This window comes from Leptodactylus fuscus, chromosome 5, assembly GCF_031893055.1.
Source record: "Leptodactylus fuscus isolate aLepFus1 chromosome 5, aLepFus1.hap2, whole genome shotgun sequence".
Lineage (NCBI taxonomy): Eukaryota > Metazoa > Chordata > Amphibia > Anura > Leptodactylidae > Leptodactylus > Leptodactylus fuscus.
In genome coordinates, this window is record NC_134269.1 from 78,837,622 (window position 1) to 78,849,744 (window position 12,123).

Here is a 12,123-nt window from a genome sequence, read left to right on the forward strand (position 1 = left end):
GTGAATGGGCCGCAAAAACAGTGACGCGTTTTTTTTTTTTTTTGCAAAAAAACGCACAAAAAAACCCGCACATTTTTCGCCTCCCATTCACTACTATTGCTTTCTTCAGGCGGAAAAAGCCTGAAGAAAGGTCATGTCGCTTCTTTTTTCTGCTAGTGGCGAAAAACTGCTAGCAGAGAAAAAAAAAGCTAGTAGTCTACATAGACCACTATTGTAATGAGACGGATTTTGAGGCAAAATCCGCCATCAAAATCTGCCTCTTTGCCCCCATGTGAACTAGCCCAATCGTTTGCGTGTCAGTTTTATGTTACAAATTGCACCATTGTTCTGGTGAATTTTCAGTATTAAATTTTCCCCTATATTGCTCTCTGCGGCCTTCATAAAAAAAAAAAAAAAAAATACTGTAAAGACGAACAAGAACGATAAGAGTCATCGAGGCACTATATTTCATATACTGTATATTCTATCCTATTAACAATGTAGAGAATAATTTTACTCCTAATAAGTCTAGTGTACACGAGAGGCCCTGTGTGCCAGAGATGAAATCTTCACCAATCAACAACTGGCATAGATTTACCCCCAAGGTCTCCCCACTGCTTTTAGCAGAGAACAACTTAGTGATACAGGGGCCTGACAAAGCTATGGTTTTCAGAATATTTGACTTTATGACATAAAGAGTGTATCGTATAGAGCAAATGCTTTAGAACTCTTCATTCTCTGCTACAGTAAGGCAAACTTATTAATCTGCTATGATGCTTGAAGCTGAAATAATGACTCTCAAAATGGGCACAATGATGCAGGAACTGAATCCCAGACTTCATTAATCTATTCATTCCCCTTTATTTGAATTTCTGTTGCATAGCACATTGGTGTTCAGGAACAGTCACCATGTACAGAATAACCAAATATATTTTTGTTTTAGTCATAAGACAAATCCTGAGTGCTTTGTATTTTATATTCATAGGTAGAACTGGCAGTAGAACATAGACGCAATGTAATATAGTAGTGGTCCCATATCTCATCTTGCAGTTGTTTTCTTCTTTCTTTTGTTTTCATTTGCCCCTTCCTTGTGATTGAAAGATGGAAATACTTCAGCTTGGATTACTGGAGTAAGGTTATCTTATGCCAGCAGACTGACTAACTTCATCTTATCTTTGAACCTGTGAGCTCACAATTTGCTTTTGAAGTATTTTGCTGCCATAGAAAATATCATATATATCTAGCCACCTGTTGCCTTTTATTTGTTGGAGTAAATTGTGTTATTGCTCAGGTAGCACACACACCTCCCTTTCCTATAAATCAGGAACCTAAATGACTCAGAATTTGTTGTTTCAAAAACTCTATGTATTCAGCTGGCACTATCCAGAGTCTAAGAGTCCCTAACGTTATAAAACATTCTTCACCCACAGAACTTATTCCACTACCTGACAGAAGTTCAGAATAATGGCATTGTTAAAATCCCTGAAGTTAAAGGAGATGAAGCCTGGAAGGTGTACTTTGACGATGCTGCACAAGAAATAGTGGATGAATTTGCAATGCGCTATGGAATAGAGTCGATTTATCAGGCTATGACGTAAGTTTAAGGACAGCGTATTAATAAGGAGCTTGTAAAAAGTGGAAACATGGATGGAATATAGATAGATAAAGAAGGAAAAATACATTTGTATTGTCTACTGTTTACGAAACAGCTTAAAGTGGCTTGATAGACAATAGAGAATGCATTTTAAGATGGTACAGACAGAAATATCAGAATATATATTTTACTTCCTGATTTTAGTTTGTTTATTGTCAGTACAAGTAAATAAGTCTAAGGCCCCACATAGCGAATCGCTGCCAAAAAAAAGCTGCAGAAAACACATCACGTTATATTCAGCAGCGTTTCTCACAGAAAGTCCGCAGAGTTTTCCTCTGCAGGCTTTCGGTCTCTCTTATACCTATACGGAAAACGCCAGCATTGCCTTAGGTATAATTGACATGTTTTTTTTTTTTTTTTTTAAATGTAGATTGTGAGCCCCATATAGAGCTCACAATGTACATTTTTCCCTATCAGTATGTCTTTGGAATATGGGTTGGAAATCCATGCAAACACGGGGAGAACATACAAACTCCTTGCAGATGGTTTTATGCCCTTGGCGGGATTTGAACACCAGGACTCCAGCGCTGCAGGGCTGCAGTGCTAACCACTGAGCCACCGTGTGGCCCCCCAGGTATAATTGACATGTTGTGATTTACAAAGACGTTGCGATTTTTGAAATCTCAGCATTTCCACTGCAGATTTGTTTCTGCAATGTGTGGATGATATTAACCAGTTTAGTCATTAATACTGCTCTATACCATATGGTGGGGGAAATTCTTGTTTATATTTCCATTTTTTGGCATACATATCTAAGTGAACTTTGTTGTCAAATAAAGACAATACATCCTAGGTAGATACATCAACACTACTAGAGTATATTTGACATCATACTTCATAGTAGATGTATAGTATTGAAATATATAATATAGGAAGATCAACAATATAATGTAACTCCTGCACAGTTAGTGTCATCTATCAACATAAGGGTATTAGAAGTAGACATTGAAAAGTTACTTTGACTCTCTTTTTCTGAAACCAATTTATCCCTAAGGGCAGGAAGATCCAGCTAAGCTCCTAAGACATAACACAACTGCACTGTTGTACGCTATCATATTTCAAGATTCTGCTCTAGAGAATAGAAGCACTATCATAATATTAAAGACTGTGGAACATACACAAAAACAAAAAAAATCTCACATTGTGAAGTTTATTTCATTCTCCAGATTTAGGATCAAGTAAAGCTGAGTATATTTATTGTATCCCATCTGAGGTGACTTTGCAGGTTATATTCATATTTGTCAGTCCACACATGTACTTAAGAACTCTAATATATATATAGTTTATAAAAATACAAATAAGAACTTAAAAAAAGAAGAAGTAGAAATAACAATAAGGTTAATTTTTGCTTATGTAAATGTTCTTTTTGTTTAAAATTTAGGTTATTCATCTTGTAATCTTTTTCTAAAATCTAAGCTTGTAAAAGAGGCTAGTGACATCACTCATACACTTTGTGCTGTGTGAATGCTATAGTGCTATCTAGAGATGAGCAAACAGTAAAATGTTCGAGATTCGATATTCGTTTCGAATAGCCGCTCAATATTCGACAATTTGATCGAATATCAAACCCTATTATAGTCTATGGGAGATAGACAGGGGATACCACCATTCGACTCAGGAGGGTCACCAAGTCCACTATCACACCCCAGGAAATGATGCCATTACCCTGGAAAGCAACTGGGACTGCAGGGGAAGCATGTCTGGGGGCATCAAGTACCTTTATTATGTCGGGATCCCTGTCAGCTTGTGATATGCCGGAGCTGACTTTTTCGCATAGGAATGCATTGACCAGCGTTAAATGGCCAGTCTATGGGATTCGGCCAATCAATGCTGGTTCTGCCCGAGAAGGTGGAGTTTAAAATCGATCCACAGCCGTTTCCATTCCGGTCCGATTTTAGACTCCGCTTCCTCCGGCAGAACCAGCGTTGATTGGCCGAATTACGTAGACTGGCCAATCAACGCTGGTCAATGCATTTCTATAGCGAGATATAGCAGAGCTGGCCGTGCGGTTAGCCCAGCTACTCCGGACAGATGAAAGAGCTCTGCACTACACCCAACCATCCCTCCAGCTACTCCTCCTGTACTAACACGACTAGCTCAGCTTGGCTATTCCTTAGTACTACTAACATGCTCAGCTCGGCTATTCCTTTGTGTAATAGCCCAGCTGAGCATGTTAGTAGTACTAAGGAACAGCCAAGCTGAGCGTGTTAGTACTACAAACCCCAAACTTCCCCCCCCCCAAACCCCAACCACCCCCCGGTGTCCACTTACCTGCAGCTCCCTGTTCTTGGTCCACTTCAGTCCATGATCCGGGTTTCAGAGCGCCCTGCCCCCCTCTCCCCGACTAGTATTATAGAGAAGGCGGGGCTTAGGAGAGTGTGAGCGGGTACTGGGCGGGGAGACTCCCCGCCTACACTCTCCTAAGCCCCGTCTTTTTTATAATACTAGACAGGTGAGGGGGCGGGGCTTAGGAGAGTGTGGGCGAGGAGTCTCTCCGCCCAGTACCCACCCACACTCTAAGCCCCGCCTTCTCTATAATACTAGTCGGGGAGAGGGAGGCAGGGCGCTCTGAAACCTGGACAATGGACCGAAGTGGACCAAGAACTGGGAGCTGCAGGTAAGCGGACACCGGGGAGGTTTGGGGTTGGGGGGGGGGGGGGAGTTTGGGGTTTGTAGTACTAACACGCTCAGCTGGGCTATTCCTTAGTACTACTAACATGCTCAGCTGGGCTATTACACAAAGGAATAGCCGAGCTGAGCGTGTTAGTAGTACTAAGGAATAGCCAAGCTGAGCTAGTCGTGTTAGTACAGGAGGAGTAGCTGGAGGGATGGTTGGGTGTAGTGCAGAGCTCTTTCATCTCCGGTGTCTGGAGTAGCCGGGCTAACCGCATGGGCTCTGCTATATCTAGCTATAGAAATGCATTGACCAGCGTTGATTGGCCAGTCTACGGAATGGGAAAAAGTCAGTTTGCGATATGCGCATCCCGACAAGATAGAGCCCCAAAGAGCTGGGTGAGTAACATTCCCCCCTAAATAAAGGTTATCCCTAGCTAACCCTGCCTGTAGATCTGTCCCTGTCTCACATTCATATAGTTCACAGTCCCAAATTAGTCGAATGGTAAATCCACCATTCGTCTAAATTGGAGGTTATCTGTTTCCGGCCGCCAATTCCTTTTTCCGATTTTTTTTTTCACTGCCTACGTTGTCGTAGTTCCTGTCCCACCTCCCCTGCGCAGTTATTGGTGCAAAAAACGCGCCAGGGAAGGTGGGAGGGGAATCAAATTTTTAGTGAGTTTGCCACCTGGTGTTCAATTGGAATCGAACACCTCAAGCGGCCTGATATTCGATCGAATATCAATTTGATCGAACGCCGTTTGCTCATCTCTAGTGCTATCAAAATGATTCTGATAGGGGATACAAAGTGAAAGTTTTCTCAGGCAAACCATGCTATTACAGATACACAAAAACACATTGCTAGCCTTATAATCCCCTGTCCATTTTTGTAACAGCACTTTTTAGGAATAGCAAGTTAATATGCTGGTCTCCAAAGACAGCTACAGCTGTCTATTCCAGCACTGTGAAATAATCTTACCCAATCTGTCAGAAGATGAGAACCCTGTAGCTAACAGTATTAAAAAGGTGCTATAGTGTTTATATCAATGATAGAAAAAAATAACAGTTTAAGAAAATCTACTTTTATTCACTTTAGAACCATTTGCAAATGACTCCTGAGGCATCTACTGGGTATTAATCTATCCATGATGTGTCCTGTCTTAACAAGGGCATCCTGTTTTGACATTGCCAAGGCCAATTAATCTTGCTAGAACTGAGGCTTAAGTTATTGCTCCAGAATCTTAGTGCAAGAAATAGATGCACTACAAGACTGGAATCAAACTAGAATCCACCAAGAACTCACAAGGCAGGTCAAATCAGGAGAGAGGAATCATAAGAACAAACGTGTCTGAGCCAAGTTCAGATCTGAGTCACAGTCAAGACCAAAATCAGAAGAGAAGGGAATATCCGTTAATCAAGCCAAGGTTAGTATAACAGCAAACACATAGGTATGAACAAAGCACAAGGGCTTCACTAGCAAATATCAAACTAATATCAGGCACAGACTTTAGATATCCCTCCTGAGCTGTTGATTGGTTCAGCGTCACTGAGTTCTTATTAGATACATAATGAGAAAGCTTTATATGTCAGCATAGTAACCTATGAAGATGTCAATCTAAAGAAGATGGGAAAAATTATCATTAACACATCAAGTATATAGAACAATGGTGGCTTATGTGTATTGGTGTTTAAACATGTGGAAAGTTTTGTATCTTTTGGTGTTGACTGTGACCTCTTGGATCTGACCTTGTTCTAGACTATTTACTAGTCAGATAGAACTTATAATATATTTTCTTTGAGAATTACCTTTTTTTTTTTCTTTTTTTTTCTTTATAGGCATTTCTCCTGCCTGTCTTCCAAATACATGTGTCCAGGTGTGCCAGCTGTCATGAGTACCTTATTGGCGAATATAAATGCATTTTATGCTCATACAACAGCTACAACAAATGTTTCAGCATCAGATCGATTTGCTGCTACAAATTTTGGGGTGAGTGTTTTTATAAATGTTACATTACCCAATAACAGATTGATCATGTACCTATATTATTTAAAAAAAGAAAAAAAAGTTAGGCATCCTTACTAAACTGTTGCTAGTCTTAAAGTTTACATTCTACAGAAAATGTTATCTTTTTCCTGGAGTGTAAAGGGATATAATGGTGCACCCAGTCACAACTGGTCACATGACCTGCATTGGGACCTGTCAATGTAAACAGTGCCTGCTGTGTGGATTAGAAGTTTCTCTCACATTTAGGCTAAGGCCCCACATAGCGAGCCTCAGTGAAAAAGCGCTGTGGGAGAAACAATGGCGGAAACACATCACAATTTTTTCTGCAGCGCTTTTTACAGAAAGATTCAGTATTTCTCTGTGAACTTTCTGTTTCAATTAAACTTATAGGGAAGCCGCTGGTGTTTCCATAGATATCATTGACAGGCAGTGATTTCCAAAAATGCAATGGTTTTGGCAAATACAGTGTTTTCGCTGCACATATTTTTCTGCAGTGTGCAGATGGGATTCGCTAGTCCCCACTTTGCAGGGACTGTAAAACACAACAGTTCCAACCTGGCCATACTGTGGTATTTACAGCACATGGGGCCTCCGTATCTTATACTTTGCTGATTCAAGGCCTTAACGATTTTGGGCCCAAGGGGTGCAGCTATGACCGGGCCTGTAAGGTTAGGGGACCTGGGGCTAAAGATGGCCAGAGCTGTGCAGCGTAACAGTGGCCAGGGAAAGCCTGATTCCCCAACTGCTGTCTCCTATATAAAGCTAATACACCTGGGGCAGCAGAGAGGTACAAGAGGTATACTAGGTTTAGACATAGGAGACAGCACTCAGGCTATCAGGCTTTCCCTGAATGTTGTCTTGAAGCTTAAATATCCTTTTAAAGAATAGTTACAGTATTCTTGGTAACAGCAATTATAGGTATTATAGTTGTATCCCTTTCAAGTCTCTGGGATACCGCTGCAGTACCCAAAACCACCACTATTGAGAATACACTGTAGGGATGGGGTAGGCGTCCCTTGTCAAAGGGACCACAAGACTTGGTGTAATCAATAGTGTAACTATAACTAAGGGAGGCACAACACAACCGTTACGCTCTAGGGAAATATTGTTCTGTTTATTATAGCCAAATCCTAGAATTATAATGTCCAAATTAGAATTATGATAAAACTTCCAGACATAAGTGTAACAACCTTAACACAAATGCTAGACTGATTGATCTGCATTTTGATTAATGAGTATTCTTGTCATTTACACAGAGAGAAAAGTTTATAAAACTCTTGGATCAGTTGCACAATTCACTACGAATTGACCTCTCAAAATATAGGGTAAGTGTGTGTCATAAAAACCTATGGAAAAATTTTATTATTTATATATATACTCTGGATATGAATAAATGAAGAAATGGCAGGAATTTCTGCAACTTTCCCATTCATCTGAATGGGGCTTACAAAAATTCGATAGGTATAACTGACATTCTGAGATTTCCAAAACCACAGCGTTTTGGAAATCGCAGCATACCCGCTGCACGCATTTTTGCACTTTGTGTGGACAGAATCTTTGCAGGGACTGTAAAACGCGGCAGTTTTTATGCCAAATGGGGCTTCGGCAAAGCAGTCAATGGATTCAATCAAAGTTAATTCAGGAAATAGTAGATGGAGTGACATGTTGTCAATAGGAGGCAGCGCCAATGTATAGCTGGAAAGTCAAATGAGTCAGGAAGTTCTGTTCTTGTATATTAAATTGAATGTATAGAGGTATAGAGAAAGTGTCAGCCTTGATCACTACTATATATTAGTACAAATACATTAGCATTGGCTGGAGGCACAGTTGATATCTCACTGTCATCTATTTTGTAATGTGCTGAGATAATATTTAGATCTAATATTGTCATAAACTTAATCTAGGTTCACACTAGTATTCGGGTTTCTGTCCTTCAGTTCTACTTGGTGACCAAAAAAGTAGAAACCCAGTCCATTTAAAAAGCGGTTACCCACAGAAGTTCGTGGACCTCATAGACTATAATGGGGTCCACCGGGTTTCCACCAAAAAATGTGGAGAGAAAAGTCCTGCTTGCATTTATCAAGTGGAATGGGAAGTGGAATATGGAATCCCCAAACTTTGAGTGCTGGTGTGAACCTATTACAAAATTGCCTTGGATTCATATTCTTTGCCTTTCTGCATCTTTGTATACAACATAATTTACTAAAGTTGTTGCCTGCCTTAATGCTGGAAACCCACATTGTGAAAGCACAGCATTTTACATTTATCTGTAAAGTGAATGGGATTCTGGCTAATCCCATCCACACTTTGCAGAAAAATATCTGCAGCGGAATTGCTGCACTTTTAAAGTATGTCAATTATACCTACAGAAACGCTGACATTTTCCTCATAGGGATAATAGAGGCAGAAAGTCTGCAGTGGAAAACTCTGCAGTCTTTTTGTGAAAATGCTGTGTTTTTTTTTACTGTGGCTTGCTATGGGCAGCTTTAGTCTATGCATCCATTGACACTGAGTTTTTTTTGGCAAGGATTTTGGCACTGAATCCGTGTCAGAATCCACGTGGAAAAAACACCTCCCAGGGTGGCTCAGTGGTTAGCACTAGAGATGAACGAATATGCTTGATCGAGTACCTCGGCCGCATAGCTCCCGATGCGGTTGAGGTATTTCATCGAGCATATTCGCTCATCTCTAGTTAGCACTGTAGCCTTGCAGCACTGGAATCCTGGGTTCGAATCCCACCAGGAACAACATCTGCAAGGAGTTTGTATGTTCTCCCCGTGTTTGCATGAATTTCATCCCATTCTACAAAGACATACTTAAATGAAAAAAAAAAAAGTACATGGTGATCCTTATATGGAGCTCACAATCTACATTAAAAAAAACAAAAACAAACACCTCCCCATAGAGTTCTATGGGTTTCGCTAGCTTTTCTCTCTGTTAGCGGAAAAAAGTTTCCTTCAGGCAGATTCCGCCTGCAAAAACCAATGAAGTCAATGGGAGGCAGAAAATCCACATGGAATTGGCAAAAACCGCTAGCATTTTTTTCAAGGTCCATACACTGTGCTGGAGGAAAAAAACATTTCCTAATTCCTGAAGCAGATTTTTTCCTCGCCAAAAAACTCTGTGTGAATGGACCCTAAGGTCCCGTTCACACGGGGCAAAAGGAGGTGGATTTTGGTGCTGAATCCACGTCCTAATCCGTCCCCTCACAATAGCGGTCTATGTAGACCGCTAGCTTACGTTTTTTCCATGAACGGCAATATGCCGCTCACAGAAAAAAGAAGCGGGCTTCCCTTTCTTCTGATGGATTCTGCAGCTGATTCAGCCCCGATTTCCACCTCGCGGCAGCACCCTCCGGACTAGGCCCATTCATTTGGGCCTATTCCGGAGCGGGAAGCCGCGACTGTCAAAAGCCGTGACAGTAGTGGAAGGCGCATTTTGGCCCTATTCTGACGCGGCCTCCCATGTCAGAATCAGGACCATCCCACGCCCCGTGTGAACGGGGCCTAAGGGACCTTTCACACAGAGTTTACGCTCCGTGTATTCTGTCTATGCGCTGTTTGTGCGCAAAAAGACACGTTATATGAAAAAGACATTGAACTCAATGGCTAACTACATTTTACACGTGTATTTTTACACGTGTAAAATGGACAGAATACACAGCGCGTAGATAGACTACACAGAGCGTAAACTCCGTGTGAAGGGGCCCTTAGGCTAAGACCACACGTAGCGGGCTAAAGGAAAAACGGCGGCAAAGCATCACGGCTTTTCCAGCAATGCTTTTCACTGAATGTCTGCAGGGGAAAATCTGTGGACTTCATGTGAAAAGCACTGCCAAAAAAAAACGCGATGTGATTCCGCATGGGTATTTTCCAAAGAGATTTTTGACAGTCGCTTGCTACATGGGGACTTAAGCCCCATTGCACTGCTTAGGTCAGTGTGCTATCCAAGTTTTTCCTGGAGGGAACACTGACCCATTCATGCCTATGGGACTGTGAATTACATGATCTCGGTCCAGAATATAGAAAAGCTATTATTCCTGTCTGATTTTACGGCTGTGGCTCCTATTCATTAAGTGACGGCACACAGGTGACATATGTGTGTCACCCGCGCACCGCCGTGACATTCATTAATGGCAGCTGGTTAGCACAAGGTTGTGTGCAATCGGCTTAAGGGTGTTGTTATACTATTGATGGTATTAAAGAAGGGGGTTTGTTTCCACCTGATTCAAATACATCCACCTGTTTGTTAGAGAACAATATTAGTATTTATATGGCCAACTCTGCAGGACTACAGAGGTGTCATATTTTGGCTTAAGTTCAGGATTGGTGGAATTGATGCAGTTCTTGTGTCGATGTGCTACAGATTTCATGTTTTACAAAATAATGTTCAGTGTAATTTTAGAATTTTTTTTTACTTTAAAATTAAACTTGGACTGTCTGGTATTTACTTGACAAAAATCAACAGTTTTAGTGTTTATAAAGAACAAGTCACCTTGGAATTTCTGTCCAATATACAGAGTGTTTAAGAGCAGGAAATAGATATAGAATTTAGTGGCAAACATACTTGTCATAACTTGTATTTTATTGTTTTAAACCTTGCTCATTATAGACTTAGGAGTCCCGTGATTGACAGTTTTTTTCTAGATCAGTGTGTGTATAGATAGATATCAGTCACTGATCAGACTCCTAAGCCAGAATGAGCAGGGATTTAAATGAATAAATTACAAAATTGTACTATTTTTTTTCTCAAAAAGATATATCTCAGCTTCTGCTGCTTTATAATGTTCTTCTTGCCAATCACAATGAATGTTCAATGTGACAGGTTCCCTTTATTTTATAGTAATACATATTTGATAAATAGGGATAACATCTTTTTTCTTTTATTCAGGATAACTTCCCAGCTTCAAACCCAGAACGGCTTCAGGACTTAAAGTCAACTGTGGACCTGCTTACAAGCATCACATTTTTCCGTATGAAGGTAGCGTACACTATGGTTCTTTTTATGTCTTTCCAAAGTCACATTACTGTTGTCAGAAAGCTTTCAGCATCTCTCAATATATCATGTTTATCAGCCTCTGGCAAATGAAGCCTTATGTATCTAGAGTTACCAGATGGATTGTGCTTCTGTCAATATCACATGTTTCTCTGTGTTCTCACATTACTATATTTATGTGGCTATTGTTTACAATGCTGGCACATCCAAGCAGCTTGTTTCTGAAGTAGATATACTAATTGCAGATTCTTTGCAACTGACGTTCTAACAATCATACTGTAATATAAAACACAATTATTAATAATATTTATACAGCACCAACCTATTCTGCGGTGCTTTACGATTGCAAGAAGTAAAGTACAAAATGACAAACTGAAATACATGCTTACGAAAAACAAGAGAGAAACCTTTCCATAAGAACTATCTACAGAGGAGAATAAACAAAATAGGTACAGTACTGAATTTACTGAAGTGTCCAGCACCTACTGATCGATAAACCAGGCATCCAACCAATAACTGTGCAAATACACATATAAAGTGCATAGAGGTATAAAGAGTGAAACTTAGTGATAGGGAACACAGCTTAGAGAAAATGTAGAAATAGGTTTCAACTGGCACCATTTCTTTTGTGTATGGTTAGCATATTTTACGAAAGCTCACCTTCAATGTCCAAAATGTCATTTTGGCTTCATGGACATTATAAAAAGCCTGAACAGGAAGAGATTATCTCCTTTTTTGTGTCAGACTGAGAATGAGATACACAGATAGTATAGTGTGAGCATGTAGTGAGTTAGGACTGGAGAAGAAGGCATGGATTTAATTGACAGGAGATAGGAATCACTCACTCTCTGTCTGTCATGTGGTTAGGCTAGATTCA

The 12,123-nt window shown here is 40.4% G+C and overlaps 1 protein-coding gene across 1 annotated transcript in view; it reads left to right on the forward strand.

Annotated features, from left to right (window-relative positions):
• The window catches only part of UNC13C (unc-13 homolog C), a 482,392-nt gene that overhangs the window by 250,878 nt on the left and 219,391 nt on the right, over positions 1-12,123 (forward strand). Inside the window, exons 14-17 of the mRNA XM_075273478.1 lie at positions 1,410-1,573; positions 6,083-6,233; positions 7,508-7,576; positions 11,142-11,231. Coding sequence (XP_075129579.1) covers positions 1,410-1,573; positions 6,083-6,233; positions 7,508-7,576; positions 11,142-11,231 — 474 coding nt within the window. The remainder of the gene's footprint in view (positions 1-1,409; positions 1,574-6,082; positions 6,234-7,507; positions 7,577-11,141; positions 11,232-12,123) is intronic.